Raw genomic sequence first — 23,149 nt, 5'->3', positions numbered from 1 at the left:
GATACTAGTAGGGAACTTTACACTGTAGTTACAATCGTTTTTAATAAACTTACGTCATGTAAGTAAAAGTAGGCTGTCACTCAGTGTTTAGAATGTATTTAAAGTTTATTTGTTTTGCACAATTGGAAATGAATGAAATTACAACAAAAGAAAAAGGCAAAGTATAGTGCAGGTATTGACTGATTGAACATTTCATTAACAGATTGCAGAAAGAGTACAGTTCAAGGAAGGTAACACCAAATACAGTAGATAACCAAATAGTTGACCCCACACATATCCAAAAAACTACTGTATGGAGGAAGGCATATTTTTGTCTTGACATGGCCCTAACAAACCTTTACTAAACACAACGCAGGAGTTGCAGTGAATGACATTTAGATTTCAATAATTTCTTCGAACCACTGATCGTTGCCTTTTGTCCTTTTTTACCACTAAACTGTATGGGATAGGAAAGATGCAGATACTAGAACTGGTAAAACAAATTCTAATATTGCTTCAGTTAGTTATTTTATTTTAATTGTGGCTCCATTTCATTTCATTTCATCTGTTATAGAAGATGGCAGGATTGGCTAAAATAAGATCTCTTGCAGGTCACACTTTAAAAAAATAGAGAACCGTTGACGATGACCTGGCTTATTCATAATATATTGTTGCATAGTAGGGGATCACAATCAGTAAAATGATCAAGTACATCACTTGTCACAGAGAACAACTTTTCTAAATGTTCAGCAGTACATATTCATGAAATATATAGATTATGCTTGTGACACAGGTGTGAAACACAGGTGTGTTACAAGCACATAATCACATTGTGACTGTCCGGAATATCTTTATTTATAAATGGTAAATTCGCATATATTGTGCATGGTGGAGGAAACCATGCAAGGCAACATCCTGCACATCAGGAGCAATTAGGAGTTCAAACGGATAACCTCACGGTTCCCATGCGGCTGCTCTACCGGCCACTCTGGCACCCTTTATCAGCGGCCTGTTGAACTTGAAGCCTAGCATAGTTGGATGATTGGTGGCCTAGCTGCTTCATTAGAACATGGGGAGCATCTGGGGTGGATTGCTATTATACTGTGGTTGGTTGATCAGAGTCTGCAGATTATATAAACCAGTTTAGTAAAATTCTACCATGGGTAGTAGGCCAGTCAATCTAAGATTTGTCCCAAAAAGAAATTGCAATAAGTAATCGTTCTTGGTTTTTGAGCGGTGCCTAACCGCTCCATTACGTAGTATGTATGTCTGTCCCTGTCCCTGTGTCCGAGCACGGAAAGCTGCAACACAGTTAACTCTGTCATTTCTCGACCATTTCGGAAGCGGGAAGGCTCGCCGGAACAGGGTAGGCCCCTGGGCGTGTTCCTGGGGGTCTGGATGTTCCGGGGACCCCCCGGGAACCCTCAAGCGGTAACTCTGTCATTTCTCGACCGTTTCGGATGCAGGAAGGCTCGCCGGAACCGGGTCAAATGTCTGGGTGTTCTGGGGACCCCCCGGGGACCCCCACACGGTAACTGTCATTTCTTCACAGAGCACAGTACAGTACAGCAACTATAACAATACATGTATAGTTGCACCGCTCAGTTCACACAGGTGTGATTCTTTATGAATAAATGATGATCCTTATCCAAATAACATGTTCAAAATTGATTGTTACATAAATTGTAACCGGTAAATTCAGGGGTTGAACGTTGGGGTACAATTGAAAACCTACTGTATATATAAGGCAAACATTTCAAATTTGAATTATACTTTAAGTAGCATGTGACATATGTCAAACTAGGCCCTAGTTATGAAGAATCATGAATAACCCTAGTTACTGGGGTTATTCATGATTCTTCATAATTCAAATTATGAAATTAAAGAAAAAACAACTGGGAGCTGAGCATGCAGCAGGATGAAAGAGATGTTGATAATTGTGCTAAATGTACATGTTTGTACATGATACTAACTTTGCATAATTATGTAATTCTGTACATTGCCGACCAGAAGTTTTGACAACTATATGTTGACAAAACAAAAGCTCTAGTAATTTCATGTCAGTACAAGCTAGCCAGAGTTTAAATTAAGTTCTATAATTAGTTTTGGGAACAATGATCAAGTCTCGAACACATCCCATTGTCGCTCCAAAAGTTCCTAAACCTTTATCTGTTCCTTCTCTCTTTAGTTTTCACATCCCCCAACCCCATTTAGACTTTCTCTCTCCTTGAATACAGGAACCACTGGTGTTCTATCCCACCAGAAGATACACCAGGGGAAAAACAAACAAAGAAAAACTGTATTATGCATTGGAAAATGGTCTGCAATAATGTCAAGTATACTATACCATGTCATTGTGCAAAACTTGTAATACCAGTTGCCTTAAAGAACACCGTTTGATGTATACCATGCTGGTAGAGTCCAGGTAGGTGACAGCTAGCATGCATCTACCAGGTGACACTGTCCTCCACATCCAAGATGAAGCAGAGCAAGTCAAGGACAATCACATGTACTGTAGGCCTGTCCATGATGCCACCACCCATCTACTGTATAGTGGCTGAGGGAGGTTTGACACAGTGATGTGAAGATCAGAGACACTCTCTAGCTGCTCTATCCTGATATCATCTCAGATATACTGCATGCCATTGTGAAAATGGAATATTCAATGAAGGCAGAGGATGAAGATGACTGTTTCACTTTCTTATGTCGTTTTCAAAGCTTTGCAGGAAAACTGAACAGCGTCTTTGGAAACCAAAAGGACAACAGAGCTGTCGTCATTCATTCAAGGTCCGCAATGTCTTGGACACTTGTAAAGCAGCATCACCTCCCTTTAAACATCTGAATCTTGTGTTTGTCCGCCAGCAGCAGGGTGACGTTGTATTCATAGTCTCCGTCGTGAACTCCTGTGTGTCGGAACGCTCCCGCCAAATGGTTCTTCTCCCAGTAGTGATGCCAGTTTCCATACTGGTCTGCACCGAAACCAAACACGCTCACCTGTGACGTACAGACACAAACACACCGTTGCATAACACTACAGCCGCAGGGCGATATGACTTGACATCACTGTCACGATTATTTCAAACTTTTGCCTCAATTGGGATTAATGTATGATTTTCTTTTCATATATATAATGAAAATAACCTTTGCTGTAACCTGTTCTATTCTTTCTTTGGAACTGCATACATTAAATAATGTCCTCAATTCAATTCTCCTTGTCCCCCTTTTGTTTCTAGGACAGTTAATGTCAGTTAACAATGTCTGTTAAAGTCATGACAAACCTGAATGTGCTGAAGAAGATTTATACCTGCTTATTTGTAGCACTTAATTGATTTCTTGGCTTCCCTATTTACATGACCACTTTCACTGTCATTTGTTGACTCTCATGCACTTGTCTTTATAAGTCAGTCTGGATAAAAGCGTCTGCTATATGCTGAGATCGTGAGTTGTAAATTGTACAGTAGACCTGTCAGCTTACCTCGTCACAAATGTGAATGGCAAGCAGTAAACTGAGGAAGCCGGTGGAAGGATATCGCCCGTGACTGTCGAGCCAAGTCTCATAGACGTATTTGAAAAAGGTTGGACTATAGATCAACATCTGCAAAAAAAGACACACTTCATGGCAGACCACTGCAGATGCTGTAGACTGGAGTAATATTTCTAATGTTTACAGTCATGTCTCTATCACACCAGCTGCGGACTGTTTATTCATGTGGCCCCGAAAAAATGAAACAGGTTGAGGTTCAACACATACAGTAAGTACCTGACAAGCTGACTTACCTCAGACAAACACATTGATTGAGAATAATCGCAAGATTATCTGATGATGAACAAACTTAAATAGCATAGCATGAAAACTAGCAAATAAAACAAAGAGTATAAGGCCTTTTGTCATTGAACTCACCTTGTCCTTGTTTGCTTTTATCTTGGACATTACAGGTACATATGTGCTGCAATAGAAATACAAAAAATATCAATAATAATAATAATAATAATGTATATGTATGCTGATTATTACATACATTATGCCGATACATAATATATGTATTAAATACAGACATAAATCTGTATTTATTGCGTACATAATTAATATAATCTAGATGTGAACCATAATGATAGGAAATAATGTATTAAACAGTAATGATTGGCGAGACAAAGGGTACAGCAATGTTTCCAATTCCAACATCTAGACAAATCCAGACATAATTGATTTGATTTTCAATATCATAACAGGTCTTTTCTTTTCATTTCTATTTTATATTCACCAGTTCCCGGGTTCCCGCATACAATTCTAGATATGACAATATTTTGTATGTACCGGTACATATCAGTGTACTAATATGTCAATTAAAGTAAGCTGCAGGTGTGCGTGTGTGCGTGTTTCCCCCAATGATCGACGAGAAAAAAAATATTGAATTCACTTTGTCATTCTATTTATTTATTCTTTATTTTTTGTCACTTCATTTCTTAAGCCCTTCTAACCACACCAAAGGGTCGAGTCGGTTTTAGCGTTGTCCCAGCGGTGTGTCCTGTTGCACGTTAACATACGTCGTACCAAGTTGTCCCAAGTGATTCAACGCATGGAATTCAATGGCCCAAACCACCACACCAAAGGGTCACCATGCAACTCCTTGCAACCGTTTGGACCCAAGGAGCTGCATGGCACCCTTTTTTTCCCTTTTTTTTTTTAATATATTTTTTATCCCACGATTTTGTAACCCATTTTTCACCCCTGTGTCAATTATCTAATGTGATCCTGGGCTCTACACACCCTCCGCCAACCTAGTCCCCCATGCATGGCACCCTTTGGTGTCGTTAGGGCCAGTGGCGTGCGCAGATACACTAGGGGGTGCTAGAGCACCACCTGCCCTTGCCCTCTGGTCAGCAATGTGGTCTTTTGAAGGACCATGTTGACATTGATCAATTCTTGTTAACCCATTCTGAACGGGCACCCATTTTGGTGTCAGCATCATGTTATGCTTTAGCTATTTAAAAATAGCAGATCTACAAGCTCATATCGCGCCACCGAGTGGCGCGATACGAGCTTGTAGGTCTGCTATTTTTGAAAAATCGAAGACACTTAGAATCTGATCTCAGGTCAGAATGGGTTAATAATGAAACTGTCAGGATGTAATAGACGTTTTTAGAATCTGATCTCAGGTCAGAATGGGTTAACAAAAGAGCTTCTAATATATTATTTATGCACCAAAATCTATAAATCTCACACTATTAAGGCAACCAGCCGGTTCCACGCGCTGCACAAGGTGCCTTTTTTTCACTTGAGCACCTGCCCCTCTAAATGTCTGTGCACGCCACTGGTTAGGGCTCTAGGTAAAGTGAAAAGGTGCAATAGGTGTAGTGTAATGCACTCACTGTTTAATGGTGCCTGTAGTTAAAGCACTGATGATCCACTGAAGGTCCAGGGTCTTGAAAGGGATCAGCACCAGATGAGTGGTGTTGTCAAGGTCTACGGAACTCTCCGGGTACATCACATGGTGAGTGGTTCTGAAGCCAACATCTTCTTCAAAGCCAGACGTGGGAGCCTGGTTCATTCTGCAAAGAAAATGACACAGCTTTGCTTTTCAGCACTGTTGATTTTGACAGCAAATTTTGGATTTAGTTGTAGTCATAGTCTTTTGAATAAAATTCTATTTCGTTTTAATCATATTTTAGTCATCTGAAATGTTTTAGTTTTAGTCTAGTTTTAGTTGACAAAATACCATAAGATGTTAGTCGAATACATCTTGATTTAGTCTACTATATAAAATGTATTTTGGCATGAAATAAGACATTAAGCTCACTTTACCACTCTACTTTACCTCTATACTCAAATGTGTGGCAAAAATAGCAGATCTATAAGCTCACATGTCACGCTCCGACAGGTTGTGAGCTTGTAGATCGGCTATTTTCAGAGGGTGACCTGCACACAACCAAGCATAAAATGACTGAATGTCCCTCCATTACATTTTAATGTAGTTGTTATTTGACGAAATTGTCAGTATATTTATTCATAGCTTAGTTTTATGTAGTATTTGTCAGTGAAAAAAGGTAGTCGATGAACATTCTTCATCACAGTTTTAGACAGTCAACAAAATTAACTGAAATGACTAATTTCAGTTAATTTCGTGAAGCTGAACTGAAGCCAGTTCTAGTATATTTGACCATTTAATTACGTTTGTCTTCACCCAGTGACTGACAGACACAAGAAAGTGCCTTTTTGAAAGCCAATTTCCAACAGCCAATAATTAACGATGTAATCTCCCTATCCATTACGTCTGTTGAGTTTATCATCCACCTTAATGAAGCTATTTGCAAGAGCTTAACATCACACAGGCTTCAATTGATTAATGACGTTCAATAAACCAATGCAGTGGAATCTAAATATTGAGATGCCCTCACATCTATGACAAGCCAATTGCTTTTCATATCATCAGCTTCAAACCTCAAGCTTGTTGTCAGGTCTCATTAACTATTTTATGTGCACTTGAAGTTTACACTTTACACTGCCAGGATGACTTTTCTGTTTATTCTAACACCTGATAACGATTTTTGATTGATTGAAATATTTATTAACAGTTTGTAGAATTTACAGTACATTTTAAGCACAAACTCAATACAAAGACTGTCAACTGTGAGTGGACGACCCAATTAAGCATTACACTTGTTTACAACAGGGTCCACATTGTTCAATTCATCAAAACAATTAAAGACATACAACCATTTAGAGACATACAAATAGACATTTCTATGTAGCTAAAGAACAGAACAGGAATTCATCATATGGGAAGCAAAAAAGGGAAAATATACAAGCACTGGGAAAATATACAATATACAATATACAGTGAGGGAAATGGGGTGGGGGGGTGGGGGGGATTCAGATTTTACAGAGGCCAGTTTCGAATTGCAGCCATCCGTAGGTGCCCTTTGAGAGCGGTTTTGAAGGAGTCAAGGGATTCACATGTCTTAATGACTGTTGGTAGGGCGTTCCACATTTTGGTGGCATAGGAGCGAAAATAATTTAGTCCCTTGTTTGTGCCGAATCTGGGTTGTACATGGTTTGTTGCACTCCCTCTGGTGTTGTGGGTGTGGACTTCGTTTACATTAAGGAAGTATTTAGACAGGTACATGGGTATCTTGGTGGTGTATCGAATATTGTGGACCAGACCCATTGCAAGATGCTGTACTCTGTCGACGACCCTAAGCCATCCCAGCCTGTCAAAGTGGGCAGGGGTGAGGTGGGTTCGGGGGGTGAGGCCAAGTAGGAGCCTGACCAGTTTGTTTTGGGAGGTCTGGAGCCTTGTTTTAAGGGCCTTTGAGGTGCTGTGGTACCAAGAGGTGGATGCATAGTCAAAGAAACCTTGTACGAGGGCTCCTGTTAAGGTCTTCAAGGTGTTTTTGCTGACCAGTGAGGAGATCCTGTAAAGGAATCTTGTTCTTTGATTGACTTTTTTGATTACGTTGGTGGCCATTTTATCACCGGAAAGATTAGCCTCCAGGATGGAACCTAGGTAGGTAATTTGATCTTTTCGTGTGATAATATTGTCACCCACTCTAACCAAGAAGCCATCTGCCTTGCTGAGTTTACTATTTGATCCGAAGAGGATGGATTCAGTTTTTCCCAGGTGTAAGGATAGTTTGTTATCAGCGAGCCAGGTGCAGATTCTACAGATTCTACAGATTCTACCGAGTACGTTAACTTACTCCACCTATAATGCTTTCTTCATTTCCTGAAAAGTTTATCATTTTCATTTTCATTTCCTGAATTCTTTTTACATTTTGGAGTCTTCCAGACAGCATAGATACAGTATGTTCTACCCATGGCCGTGTAAGCCTGTGACATTCAAACAATGACATTTAGCAACAAATCACCTTATAATAAGATCACTGGAGTCGATGAGGTCACCATACTGCGATCCCTTGAGGTTCCCCGAGTTCCCCACCACAGCGCAGGTCCTGCAGCGCTCCGGGCTGCCGTCCTCGTAGAGCGCCTCGTCAGGAATGACTTGGAACAACTCCTCCACCACTTCTGTGTAGTTGGCCGGATGCTTCTCTGCCTGCAACCACTGGTGACACAGCATGATGCAGAGACCAGAGTCTGAGATTAGGTTCAGACTCCAGGGTTAATTTAACCACAAGTGACTGAACAAGGGCAGTAAACTACAGAAGCTCTCTTTAAGCTCACAACATGTAGATCACATTTCTTAAATAACTTCACGGTAAGCTTAAAGGACAACTTTAGTTTTTTTCAACTAAGGTTCATGTTTTAGGTTGTTATTAGAGAAACTAAAAGGTGAGTGTTCATTTTCTTTCATTTGCTGCCTGCTTTTGTTTTGGGGATTTTAGCAGTTTTTGACAGGGGGGCGGGGCCATTCGAGCATGGGGCTAATTATGTGGTTTTTTTACAAAATGTTATGGCAATTTTTTTATTTTGTATTTACTATAGTCCTAATAAACCCCAAGAAATTACATCTGACCACAAAAGATCACAGGATCTACTGAATGTGACAAACTGACATATTGAGCCTATACACACAGTATAAGCCTCCCTCCCCCCCCCCCCCCCCCCCCAGTAGATCCTGTGATCTTCTGTGGCCAGATGTAATTTCCTGGGGTTTATTAGGACTATAGTAAATAATACAAAAATAAATCACCATAACATTTTGTAAAGAAATAAATATTTAGCCCCATGCTCGAATGCCCCCGCCCCCCTGTCAAAAAGAGCTAAAATCCCTAAAACGAAAGATAGCAGCAAATGAAAAAAAAATTAACACTCATCTTTTACTTTCTCTAATAACAACCTAAAACATGAACCTTGGTTGAAAAGTTGTCCTTTAAATACGTGGGCAGTTTCTCTTGGCCCTCTCCTGCACCCAGCCACAAAAGGCTATCGTTGCCATTAACGTCCATATAGGGAACATATGGATATTTGCAATCTCAAAAGTTAAAATTAGCACTCCAGATTTTTATTGTGCCTACTGAATGGTCAGATTGGATGAGCACACTATCCAAGGACACACACATGTGTGTTACGACCCTCCCTTGGGGTAAGAAAGTGGAGATAGGCCTTATCGGTCCAGGCACCTTGGCTGGTAATCGAGCATGACAGCGTGTCGCGGGTTCGAGTCCTGATCCCGACGAACTTTGCTGTGTGTCTCCCCCCATCTCTCTCCCCGTTTCCTGTCAAGCTACTGCGTATCAATAAAGGCAGAACATCTTAAAAAAAAGAAAGTGGAGATAAACATGCAAAGCTATTCTGTGATGTCAGTGGCTAGTGAAAACCCCTCTTTTCCAGTCATTTTATATTGACGTGCAGTAATTAAATGCAAACCACAACTGTAAACTTCTGCTATGCCCCTTAGGACTGTGCCACCTTGTCGGACACAAGAACACAATGACCCCGCCTTATGGCATCAGAGTCCGAACCATCTGGTCAACTAGTGTTAAACTGCGACACTGCCATCATCAGCCTCCCGCTGAGAAGCTGTTGTGGACCGAGTTGTGTCAGGATGCAACCTTGCAGATATTTATTTATATTCTTAAACTTCTAAATGAACATGGTGTGAGGTGACTGTGATAACGATTAAAGCCAGTGTGCAACGTACAATACTACTGTGTTGGTGGAAAGGCTTTGTAACCTCAAGAAAGTGTGTTTTAGTTTGATAGCAGAGCAAATAATCAATTCCATTTGATAGAAGATGTTCATTAATTTAAATGAGATAATAAAAAATCAATAGCTGCAGTGTATGTGTGTTGTAGACTGTAGAGCATAACACAGTCATTACACATGGTACGCTATTACACGGCTAGTTGAACCCATAGCCTTCATTTTTTAATACATTATCTTTCACAGCATATTTACTCATTATCTGGGAAGAACTATTCATATATGCAGAGACAGAAAAGAGTGAGTTTACGGGAATTAAGGTGTATGGCTTTGACCAAAAACTACTAAAAAGGGATATACTTAAAATGAACATACTCCCTAAGCCGTTATATTTGTTTCAGAATATCCCCTTGTCACCTCCTGTTGCCCACTACTCAAATCCATTTAAAAGGCTCAAAAGGTCTACAGATAATCCTATTGCTAAAAACATGATTACAGTCTGGCAGGATGATAAAAAACATCTGAACGATACCCTTCCCATTTCTCGCTTCAGTCCGATTTGGGGCAATGGCTGTTTCACCCAGGCAAGGGAGATGGGTGTTTTAAGCTATGGGCCGATAAAGTAGTTAAACAACTAAAGCATGTTTTTGAATGCCAACGTGGGAATCTGATAAATATATTGATAAAAAAGAGGAATTATCTTATTACCCATGTGGCTGTGAGAAGATAAACCAACAGTGTGTGGAGCTGACCTGTTCTGACATTCCGTATGTTGATCCTTCCCCATCCTTCCTCTTCGATGTCTCCCTTTTGACTGATACCTGTCCATTTAAACTGTAGACGGGCCTGCCCCAAAGTTATTAGTGCAGCCGCGCCCGGCAGCCGGCGAAAACTAGAGTTCTTAACAGGCCCAGAAATGAAGATATTACCCCCCATGCCAAAGCGCCAGCACTCGCCCAGCAGTCTGCTGTCACCCAGGCCGATGCGTGCACGTCGCTTTCTAACCCTAAAGGGCGAGGTCGCTTCTCGCCCTCAGCCGTCTTACTTGTGTGTTTGTGTGTGTATGCGTGTGTATGCGCGTATGCTTGTGTGTGTGCGGCTGTGCGCGCGCTCGTGCCTGCGTGTGTGCATGTGAGCGAGCATGCGTGCGTGTCTGCGTGCGTGCATGCATGCATGCATGCATGCATGTTCCCTTGTACTTCCACAAATGATTGTACCAACGGCGATGGATCTCACCTGCCACCACTTGAAGGTGTCATCAGACAGTAAGCTGTTTGCCCTGGTCATGAGAGGGTGAATGGACAGGTTGAACCGCTCCGTGAACCAGGGCTCATCCTCCAGCTCCGTCATGCACCGCCGACAGGCACACGCACCTTTGGAGAAAATGTTGTCCGACAGGCGAAAAGCGTACCTGATGAAATGGAGCGAGGGGTCTCGGAAGGTGTAACTGAACAGGAACGTTGTGAACGTTACGATGCAGAACAACAGCATGAAAGTCCTGATTTTCTTCCGTTTGGGCAGAGGCATGGTGTTTGGAACGTCGAGTCAGTTTGTCGGGACGTTTTGAGCTCAAAACAAGCTCATTGGTGAATTGAGAATCCAAAGTTTTGAGATGTAGGTGGAGGGAAAGCAAAACAATCCTCCATTGATAAACATCCTTATCATGAAGATGAGCACACAACCTTTAAAGGAGTTCTTGGCAATATCCACAGACCTCTGTAGATGTGCAATCCTCATCTAAGCCAGAGGCAGGTAATTCCACTGTGGCAGATCAGCTCAGCATGCTTCTGTCAGCTTGTGGGATCCTGGTTAACTACAGCTGCTGTTCCCATGTTGACTCTGTGGGGTTAGTGACCGACATGGCCTCCATCCATTGAATAATCATCAACCTACAAGGCAAACAGACCATTTTTGTGAGAGCACATTATGTGAAAATTGAGAATAACAACATCCTGTATGAAACGTTATAATTCCAGCTTGAATCGACAACACTGCTGACATTTGGTGCAATTTAAACAATACTAATATATATTTAGTGTGTGATACCAGTTAATATATTGATTAGCAACATGTCTATTTTTCAGGGGAGGAGGGCTAATTGGTGGAAAGAATGTCAAACATTATTGACAAATAAATGTTCTGCTGTTTCCAGAAGTTGTGTCAGGGGCTTGTGGAACAGATAAGGTCAAAGACCTTTGGACAGGGAGGGATGCTGGCATTCACACGATCAAAAGCTCTGACCGCTTACTAATGAGCCTGCCTTTTGAGCCTGCCTCTGTTTTCTTTTCATACCACCTAAGTGAGAGTTTGAATTAGTTATTCCAGCTGTCCTTTCTCCTTTTTTGAGTGGTGCAACCACGCCAAGGAACAGCAATGAGATGAAATAGACAGCAAATGCATGTCATTTAATAACACAATTAGCTAACTTAATTGACTCACTCATAAAAGACATAAAATTAATATTTTTAAGGTAAACTTTTCACCAAATTGAGATACTGTACCGAGCCATCCGTTTTTATTTCCCAACTGTTCCTTTATTATTTTTTCCCCATTCATTTCTATATAAAAAAAATCAAAACAAGTCGAGTTTGTGTACAACATATAGTCCATAACTGTAGGTGGCAGTAGCTGGAACATTTTGTTCTCTTGTAATCTCTGAAAAGTGTGGCTTTTGTTGATGCCATGCCGCCAAGGTTGGATCACTTAATTGGCTGCGGGTTTTACTTTCAACATGAAAAGGCCACCTCCAACATCCAGTGTGGCCTGGATTTTATTTTGATATGCAACCATTTCTTTATTTAGCTACTGTACATCCAGTTATAAGAGAATAAAGTACTACTTGTATTATCCAAAGATTAAGAGTGAGAAATGTATTGGAAAATAAATTATATAAATAATATTACAATCAACCTGTAGCGACTTCAAACATCCTTGAGGTACTACAAAATTTGAAGTCCCAGGCAAAAATAGTCTCTGGAGAAAGGATTAAAACATATATAGGACCTCACAATACAATTATGTCCAGCCAACATCACCACAGTTATTCACGTGAGTTAAAAGAAATCCATCTAATCTAAAAAATAAAGCCATTAACCGAAGAATTGGTTGAAGCAAATAGTCAATGAGACAACATGTATTGAAAGCGGTGTGGTACTTAATTTAAGGCAGGGTGAGAAAGAATGTCTAGTGGCATAGCTGTTCCATCTCGCTGTCACAGTAAGAGCAACAAAAACAAACATGACCACCACACTGTATACACACGGCTCATATAGTCATAAGGTAGTGAGTAGCCTGCCTAGAGTTCAATGCCAGAAGGCAGAGTAGTTTGCACAATACTACAATATAAAATTGTTTAGGTTTCAGGGCAACACCTATAGGGCCACTTGAACACTTCAATGAACACTAATAGGGTACGGTTTTAAAAGAGAGGCTATTGACTAACTCCACTCAGTTACACCTCTTGGTTTTAAGGGGGTCAGCAGCATACAAAATCATGAGTGATGAACAGAGTGTCTAGAAACAGATGGCGCCTCCCCACGTTTGACAACACGTGGACAGTCAGCTTGTTCCCTGACCTTGTTATACTGGAGGTTAGCGCAACTCTGCACAGATCAAAGTCTCTCTCTCTCTCCCCCCCCCCCCCCCCCCCCCCCCCCACCGCCTGTGACACAAAACTATGCAGACTTCAGAGAGGAAGACACTGCAACAGAAGAAGAAGAAAAATAAGTTTGCAGAGGAGAAAAGTGCATGGAGCTGCAGCATTTCACGCTATAATCTTGAGTTTTGTGAAGTCATCAACTTTTCATTTATTTATTTATGTTCTGCCTGGCTTACCTTGCCTGGCTTCTTGTGAGTCGTTATAAAGTTCAAGATTATGTAGTTATGAAAGCCTGCCTTTGGTGATCTTTTGAATCTGACAATAGCTTTGCAGAGCTGTGACCTGTTTCACAAAATTAGTGCACCCTAAACAGGTGATTACCACTTAATTAATTCACAGTGGTATGTATTTCTGTGATCTATAGGAGAAAATCCCATAAAATGTGAAACTGTGTGAACCACTTTCAAACACATCAAAATGTAAAACTTTGAACTGTAACGCACAGAATAAATTGCTGATGAGTGCAGCATGAGTGCAGTGAACGATGGGGATGTATTTATTTTGTGGTAAGTGTGCATTTTCCGTCTCAGCATTGAAAACACCAGTATAAACACAGGATGGAAAAACTGATATTTGTTCAACTCCAATTTATTTATTATTATCTGAATATCACGTGCAATCTAATTCATGTAATTATTTCATGACCTGTGGGGATCATCTACCCTTGTACATGTTACAGCAATTATGAGAAGTCTTTACCCCAGCAGCAAACCTTTGCAGAAAACTATAAAGCAAGATTACAAAAGAGGTGCCATAAAGTTGTAAACACCTCTCAACCGGAGAAGAGCCTTTTTAATTTCTGTCCTTCTCACAAAAGACTAAGAAGCTTTAAGACCAGAGCATCCAGCTCTCTCCCCAGAAAGACATGTTGTCCCATTAATAATGAGCACTGGGAGGAATGTGGGAAGTATAGATAAAGTGCATAGTCGGAATTCCGGGTTTTATATCTCTGTGGCTTTTTGTTGAAAGACTTTTGAAGGGCAACTTCTCAGATTTTTATCCTTAATCCTAACATTCTATTGTGAGAGGATTGTGAAAATCTGACGTTACATTAACACTTTCCAACGGGCTCTGTGTCGAGAGCTCGCCTCGCTCTGAAACGACGGTACAGTTTGCACAGACAATTGGTTCTGACGCAGGTGTGTTGAATGAAAAATCTCTGTTGTTTGATGAGGCAATTTTACAAGCCGTCAAAAACACCTCTTCTCATCCCTCGATAGCAAGATCATGTGGACCAGTGAAGAATACAAATGTAGCGCACACTGTTGATGCTTTTTGTCAAGCCAGTTCCTCCCCAGAAAGCCATGTCTGTCCTATTAATCATGAGCACTGGGAGGAATGTGGGAAGCATCTCCCTGTAGATAAAGCACATAGTCCAAATTCCACGTTATATATCTCTTTGGCTGTGAGTTGAAAGACCTTTAAACAGCAGCTTCTCGGATTGTTATCCTATCATTCTGTTGTGTGGAGAATGTAACATCTTGGACTTAAGAAAAGAGGCTGCACAGCTCGTAGTCACGATGCTATAGAAACTTTATTAGACCAACGTTTTGGCAAACAGTTTGCCTTCTTCAGTGTATGACTGAAGAATGAGAATGTAACATCTGACAAGCATTAACGCTTCCCAATGTTGTGTCCAGAGTTCGCTTTAAAACGTTGGTGAGGTGACTAAATCATCTATGAAGCTGAGTGTGAGGATATTCATCTTGTTAATTGTGTTGCTTGAAAATCTCCACAAGCCTGCACAAAACTATATGCGTTTTACATTTCCAGCACGTTGGAGAGAAGAGAGAGAGAGAGCTCTCGACACAAAGAATGCATTCTGTAGTGTCAGATCATCACACGGTCCTACAGTAGAGGACAGGATTCAGGTTAAACACCAGAATCATCTTTATTAAGTAAGTTCACGGTACAAGATAACAGCAAAGACCTATTTTTCTTCACTCTTGCCTTTAGTTGATATTTAAATATTATTCATGTCCTCACTGTTTTACCTGATTCACTGCCTTTTTTGTGCCATTTCATGTTATTTTATGTTTTTGCTTTTCTTTTTTCTTTATTGCTCTGCAAAGTACTTTGAGCGGAATTTCATAAATAAAGTATATTATTATTATTACCCTTATTATAAATATGCAAAGCGATTATTACTGGGCATTGGTTGAACCGGTTCGGTTCTTTTTTCCCTGCCTAATATTGAACCAGCTCAGAGTGTTTCCACTGAAAATGAACTGGTTCAGAACCCTAAAAGTTGGATCGGAACTGGAACCAAAAAGTGACCGTCTGTTCCGTGAAAGCACCAAAGGTTCCAAGAATCTAGAACGGAACCAGTTCTATAGAACCAAAGATCTTTGGTGGAAAATTGTGTTTCTACAGGCTGGAAGCATCATGTCCTATTACAGTCCTATCTTACAGGAATGTTTCCATGGTATTATTTTGGACAGTCTTAATTTGGACATCAGCTGCAGCTTGGCAGCTATGTGATTATACTATTAGCATCGCTCGAACTGAAAAGAATCTTTGTGCAATCATGACAGGGCAGAATAGAAGTTTGTTTTTCTATCAGGCCCTGTGAGAATGTCAATCAGACAAGAGTCAAGACTGGATACAGTAACAGTCCTACATTCCTTGTTCCTTTCCTGAAGCACTTCTGCACTTCTACAAATACCTTATCAGTCTTTGTGACCAAAAGAGCTCTATCCATCAGCTTGAATCCAGATAACTAAGTACATATCATGTGGGACTCCCTATTCCCACATAATCATTTGGGGAAACATTTCCGGCGTGGAATGCTGCATAAAGGTTAGGTGGACAAAAAACATTACAAAAAGTATTTGAATGGGCCAGATTGCCGCTATTTGAACTGGAACTTTGCTCCTCATGAATGTCTCAGTTACAGTACATTGTTAAATGTACCGCTTTCCTTTACTTCTCTCTCAATAAAAAGCAATGTTCCCCTTATACCACAAAACAAAACTGTGCCCTATGCACAAGCACACACCCCTAGATAATGCACAGCATTACCGAGGCACAGAATAATCATCACTCCTGTAGATGCCATGCCATGCTCCCTCTGGTTTCACCCTATGTCGCTGATTTCTCCTCACAACGTCTGGCACACGTCTCTGTGGTCTGTTAGCGTGATAGACTATCACAGTTCACTATCACTGATAGTGAACTGTGTACTGACTTGACATGATACTTTTAGCAATGGGGGAACTTTATTTCTTTACTCATAATGAATGATGCCTGCATGACAGCAGCTAAGCTGACACTGCTGAAATTCAAGGAGGATACTGGATGGATTCTCAGCGCTTTGATTTCTCCATCATGCCTTTTGGGATCAACATCCTTCATTGATTAAGGGATCAAGATCAGACAGATGGAGCAGTACTGCGTAAACCTGTTCATATTCTCGTACTGGGCTGGTTGCTAAACTTTGAGCTGCAGTGTGCCTCACCCTCAAATAAAATTATTTTTATTGTACCTCGATGCCGATGACTTTGCACATGCCTTTTGTATTCTTTAGTAAATTCGGGTATTAGGATTCTTTATATCTGGTGATTAAAATGTAGTGTAGTCTTACTTCCTCTGAAGTAAAAATCAAACTAATCTACTAAATGCTCCCTGAACTGAAGAAATATCTGATAGATAGAAATAGTTAAATGACAAAAGTTTTAATTTGTCATACACTCATACTGTACAATGAAAGTAAATTAATAATGTATTTAATGCATCAAACTGCAATATTATGTTCCTTACTCTGCATGTTGCCCTTGGGATATCTTCCATAGACAGGAGACAGACCTTGTGAGCTAGACTTTACCTGCAATGCCAAGCAACCTTCAATGCGTTTTTCAAGTGACTTTCAGAGCAGTAGGCCTAATGCTTATTGCATACTAGACCAGAATAACCGAAATGTGTTCGATTGAGCTGGTCCAAAACTAAAATATGACATAACGTATAATTATTTAACATTAAAGTTACATTTACAGCACTTTCACCTTAACTTTCAAGCATTTTCAAAAATATAGCAGATCTACAAGCTTGCCTTGCATCGGCGTTCCCCCATAAAAAGTTTAAATATGGAGGAGATACGAGGTTTCTGCCCGACAGCGACTATGTGGTTTGAAATGAAGGAACACATGTTGCAACGACTCTGGGACCAAACTCTGGGACCAAACTGTACCAAACGCTTTGGTACAGTGACGTTCAATGCTTGAGACCTTTGACTGACAGTAGCTCTGACCAATTGCGTCAAAGAGAAAATGTTTCCCTGGAAATGAAATCCAAGCTGAGCCTCCCCAGACTAATATCCCGCGGATCCGTGCGATATTAGTCTGGTTTATTAACCAGGCTAGTTCTGTTCTGCCTCAGATCCAGCATGCAGCTTTGCAGAAATCTCAAAGAAATGTTGTCTAAACCACAACCAACCTCACTATAGCCTGCCAGGAGCTGAACACATTTAAAATTCTATTACGTTTAAATTCTATAAGGGAAGGAGGGAGGGAAAGAAAGAAAGAAAGAAAGAAAGAAATTGTCTTTCTTTCTTTTTCTTTCTTTCTTTCTCTCCCTCCCTATCTCTAGTCCTGTCTTTTCACAGGGTACAACCACTAGGCTGACAGTTCTGCTAGCAGCACCTGGAGAGTTAAAGGCTAGGGCAGGAGGTACACAGCTTTGACTGCCAATTAGAAGACTGACCATGAGATCTCAGCTCAGTGAGATAACTGGACAAATGGACAATCCGCTCACTGAGATAACTGGACAATTTGTCATCCGTCTCATAAGTCCTGATATTGAGATCTACAACATGTATAAGTGCCTGGTGTGTACATACCTGGAATCTGCCCTCCATATTTCCTATGCAAGACTGAACCCATTAGCAGTATTGAACAGCACCATACCAGGGGAGCATTTGGGGTTTGTTTCTTGCTTCAGCTCTATGCCAGGAAATAAAGAGCCCAGTATCGAGCCAGGAACCTACCTCAAATCGCTGATGTATCTCCTGAGCCACTGCTGCCTCCGGCACACACATGTTACACAAGCTACACAAGCCATCATCAGAGGAATGAAACATCTGCTGCAGTCTAAGTCTTTACATAATGCGTCCTCCCCACTTCAAACAACATCAGCTGCAGAATCATCAATTCAATCTCCCTCTTAAATGGGACCTGCTTCTTATGTCACGGAATAGCACCATCCCTGACAAAAGTTGTAGCGCTGTCCTCCACTAAAGAAAGTCATAGGAATTGATCAACTTTGATGAACTGATTATTCAACAAAGCTGTACAATTCTGTTTGAAACCGGCATTTTCAGCTTGGTGAGGTTGGAAACTATCATGTTGCTTACTGATGTCTGGTCTCTCACTGCCTCGTGGACGTGGAGGCATTCAAATCTTTTTTTTTAATTGTCAGGTTGCAACAATTCTCTTTTTATTAGTTATAAGCAGGGGCAATGTGCAGCCAGTGCACAACACTGTTTAATGTAACGCCCACATACAAATGGCTTGTATTCTTGACATGGTTCCAGAAAGTCAAAGGCTGTGCATACTTGGCATGTGGAAGAAGAAAAAAGTGGTGCTGAGGTGGTTCTTGGAAAACAACCAAAACAGTTAAGTGGAAACAGAGGGCAAATAAAAAGAAACAGGGAGAATTTCCAAGGAGAATACTGTTAAGGAAAAAAGACAGTCTGCAAGACTGCAACCGATCAACGTGCTCTGTACAGAGAAACACATTACAAGTGAGATATCTTGGTACAGCAGGCCGAGACCACCACTTGAATGCTATGGGGACTTTTTCCATGGCCGTCGGCCACTGTTATTGTTTCGTGTCAGACCTGATTGTACAGGCGTGTATTGAGAGGGTCCGACTGGACCTGCGGGGGGTCATGGTGATTGATTCGACTGAGGTAACTTATTTCAGTAACATCTTGCCTTTACTGCACAGCAGCTTGAACCAACAGAAGAATCAACAAGGTAATAGCCTATATTTTAGATGTGTAGTTCAATCACGGATGAGACTTGTTGCAATGTTGGAGTCATTGGACGTGAATTGAATGGCTATTGATTGATGCATTTCTGCGAGTCGTTTAATGTGCAAACAAACAGCAGCACAACTGCTCGGGAAGAAGGCTAGTTTAACCATTTGGTTGACAGTTGCTGAGTTGTCAATATGAGTCAGTGGTTCATTTAATAATCCATGTTCTGATGTTAACACAACACACATGGGGTTTGCTTCTACAGTAGCCTACATACTGAAAAAAAACATATCAAATACATTGTAGACCTTTGACATTCCAATACACAGAGCAGATCGATGCACATAGGCTTTCCTATCTGGAAATAAGTCCTCTGTATTATACTCAAGCAATGGCAGACTACAAATTGAGTTGTGTGACATTTAAATGAATAAGAATAATGAATTGCATTTTTTATAGCGCTTTTCAAAGTGCTCAAACAGTCGACGCCAGCGTCTTCACTTCCCACATTCACACACCAATGGTGGCGAGCTCACACCGACCAACTCATTGGAGCCAGGCAATGTAGGGTTCAGTGTCTTGTCCAAGGACACTTCGACATGTGGACAGGAGGAGCCGGGATTCGATCTGCTGACCCAGGGGGGTTAATTGGACTACCTGCTCTACTGTACCTCCTGAGCCACAGAATTTAACACTCCACCATGTTAAAATCTAATTGTCCCCCGACTCACCCCCCACTCCCCCCCCCCCCCCCCCCACGATGGTGGATGCCACCCAGTTCCTCAGCAGACATTCACCCAAGGTCATGCCATCCAGTCTGATTGGAGGGCGTCAAGAGTAATTTTCTGAGCTAATGTATTCTATTTGCTTATTATTTATAATGGCGAGAAGTGGTTTCACAGGACAATTGACCCAGATGCTATCATTAGGATATTACGGCGATTTCTCATGTGGAAAGCACAGCTGACAATTGCAAAGCTCACATTTTAACCTGGTGCTACTCTCAGTCTCAATATACTGAATATAATATATTCAGTATATTGAGACTGAGAGTAGCACAAGGTTCAAATATTCAGTTTATTATTATTATTACAATTAAAATACAGTAACGTAAGGTATGTCAGGGCTAGCCTGACACATGCCTCCTCTATTTGAGCGACCACATCAAACTTGAGGTGGATGCTGGCAAATACCAACGTAATCAAAAACGTCCCAAATAACAAGATTCCTGTACAGGATCTCCTCACTGGTCAACAAAAACACCTTGAAGACCCTAACAAATGCCCAGTAAAAACAAGGCTCCAGACTTCCCAAAACAAACTGGTCAGGCCTCACTCCCCAAACCCACCTCACCCCTGCCCATTTTGATAGGCTGGAATGGCTTAGGGTTGACGACAGAGTACAGCATCTTGCAAATTAAGTTGCAATAGGTCTGACCCCCCCCCCCCCCCCACACACACACACACACACACACACACACACACACACACACACACACACACTTTTTCCCCATACTGTACTTGTTTTTCTCTTACTTTCTTTATATGATTTCCTGATTTTATAGAAGTTTTGTAGACAAGTGGTTAATCATGGTGTCGTCCACAGTAACAGTTTTTGTATTGACTTGTGCTGTGCTTTCATTTGAAATGCATATTGTGAAATAAAAAATTAAATCAATCAATAGGGCCCTGCCCACTGCCCTGTTTATCAAATGCTATACACATGCAGAAAGATAGCAAATACCATTTATAACAGTTGCCACAGGTCTGGGGTCATGCTGACAGTGAGTGAACAGACTGAATGAAATTATTTGATGACAGATATACTGAGCCATGTGTTCACTGTTCAGTGTCTACAGCTGTCAGCAGCCCACTACGAAGTAGGGCTATGTGACTTAAATTAAATCTATTACATCTATAAAACAACCCAGACAGTTTCCCCCCTCGTTTTCTTTTCTGTCTGTGGGGTTACGGGGCTCCCCCAGTCCTGAGTCCTGTCAATAATCAACATAGCAGATTGTTTGAATAGTGTCTGCAAGAGAGCTACATTACAAATTTGAGACATATATAGTCTGCACAAATCAGAAATGTAACTTTAAGACGTCGTAGCATAATTACGCATTGAATGCATTATTATTGTTCTCCCCATCTCTTAAAAACGTCGCTTAAATTGTTATAAAAGTGACGAGAAGTCGAATGTTTTACGCAAATTGCGCTATATACTCACTTAAAAGTCAGGCAGCTGGAAGGTTGAGGGAGGCTGAGTCCGGTTTTTAGATGGGCGAACATGGAAAGCATTTCAAATTGGCATCGTATTGTTCCATCCCACCATACGTTGAGATGAGCAGACTCGAGTGAGATATCGTCGAATCATGAAACTGCGGGCGCCGATGCGCTTCTCAGAATAAGTCGGAAGTACTGCTGGAGGTATGGCTACGCTATATCCCGATAGGCTACAGCAAATAAGCATTAATTTAATTGTCTTGATCTTGTCCACAATCATTGACCCTGCTGTGGATTAGAGACATTGAAGCGCCAATCGCCCATAGGCCAAACTGTAAAACTGTCCAAGTTACTGCTGTGAATTAATTAATTTATGTACAAATGAATGCATGAATAACTAAATAATAAATACATAAATTATAAAGAAATAAATAGGCCTACCGGCAAATAAATAAATACATTAGGTATTTTATAGTTACTGTAAACAGTTTTCTGGTATATTCATAATAATATTCATAATGCCAAATTAGGCATCTTAAAGATTTCCCAGCCGGACTTGTTTCTAGAAAATAGCATTGATCGGTGTTAGAAATGTCTGCAAGGTATGTTCATGTCTGAAATGTGTTTTATTTTATATCATGAAGACATGAACATAATATCTTCATACCTGAAAAGAAAAAAAAAAACAGGTAGCTAAAATGCACTGTCCTTCAATACTTTAAGAGATAAAAGTAAAGCTGATCAAATCTCATCACATGAAAGGTAGTCTCTCGATCCAGACTGTTGACTCGCATCAAAAAAAATTCCTTTATTTTTTGACTGAAAAGATTGCATGAAAGATTGCAGGGTCCTCAGAGCTGAGACAAATCTAGACCCCAAAAAGTTTCCCCTTTGCCATTGAAAACTTAGAAAAAGTACAAAAGTATTGCCATTAAAATACACTTACAGTACCAAATATATCAGCCCCCACCCGAAAAGGAAAAAGGAATAGGCTGAAGCTGAAAGCTTATAAATGCCTATCCTACGAACATCAAAATAAAAAATCCTCACGTGGTTACAGCAATTGAAAGAATTACAATAAACAATCCAAACAATTTAATACCACTGTCAAGAAGATTCACAACCAATTGACGAGAACCAACACCATATCCCACCCAACCCCATGTCACCATAGAGATCCACCAGGATCCCTATAAATGAATTACTATAATCATCATCATCCTCAAAGGTTAAATATGTTATATACAAATTATCTTATGATATACTGTATTTACCCAGAAGGATATGCTTGAATAGTATCTTGAATCGAGAGATATGTCTGCTGTGTTTCACACAGCATACTGATATAAGTCCTATAAGAAGCCATTTGTGTTATTTTGTGTTAATATAGTACGTCTGCACATTAGTGTAACCATATGGACTTACTGAAATACACCAATACTACAGACTACACTAGTTGGAATTTCACCAACAGCCATTTAAGGCTTTAAAACTGAGTAGGGATGCTCAGGAAAGACACCAAGTTACAAAAGTTGACATTTATTCACATTCAACAAGTTAGGCCACATTACAATTATAAGTTTTCCTCTGCAAGTTACCATTCTAGTGTTGACTCAATAATTCATAACACAGCACACAAAATAGCACAACAAAGAGAGTTACTGGAATTATCAACTAAAAAGGTATTAAGAGGGCAACCACATAATAATTGATTG

General features: G+C 40.6%; 1 protein-coding gene across 1 annotated transcript; it reads right to left on the bottom strand.

The window, feature by feature from the left end:
• Positions 1-2,674: 2,674 nt before the first annotated feature.
• On the bottom strand, positions 2,675-21,557 carry LOC310872151 (CMP-N-acetylneuraminate-beta-galactosamide-alpha-2,3-sialyltransferase 1-like). The gene is made up of 7 exons (XM_083783873.1): positions 21,439-21,557; positions 10,817-11,469; positions 7,846-8,039; positions 5,350-5,529; positions 3,881-3,926; positions 3,455-3,574; positions 2,675-2,973 (listed from the first exon to the last, which is right to left on the bottom strand). The coding sequence occupies exons 2-7, from the start codon at positions 11,105-11,107 to the stop codon at positions 2,800-2,802; spliced, it is 1,005 nt and encodes a 334-aa protein (XP_083639999.1). The 5' UTR covers positions 11,108-11,469; positions 21,439-21,557; the 3' UTR covers positions 2,675-2,799.
• Positions 21,558-23,149: the final 1,592 nt, after the last annotated feature.

The sequence above is a fragment of the Protomyctophum parallelum genome, assembly GCF_964188405.1.
Source record: "Protomyctophum parallelum genome assembly, chromosome: 1".
In the NCBI taxonomy this organism is placed as follows: domain Eukaryota; kingdom Metazoa; phylum Chordata; class Actinopteri; order Myctophiformes; family Myctophidae; genus Protomyctophum; species Protomyctophum parallelum.
Note: the sequence above shows the minus strand (reverse complement) of the source record. Positions and strands in the feature narration are given on the sequence as shown.

Bases quoted from the DNA above. Each gene is read 5' to 3' on its own strand.
- LOC310872151 (XM_083783873.1), bottom strand. From the start codon at position 11,107: ATGCCTCTGCCCAAACGGAAGAAAATCAGGACTTTCATGCTGTTGTTC. The intron at 5,530-7,845 runs GTGATTTGTTGC...TTTTCTTTGCAG, and splicing joins TCCAGTGATCTTATTATAAG to AATGAACCAGGCTCCCACGT. The intron at 2,974-3,454 runs GTAAGCTGACAG...TGTACGTCACAG, and splicing joins CCATTCACATTTGTGACGAG to GTGAGCGTGTTTGGTTTCGG.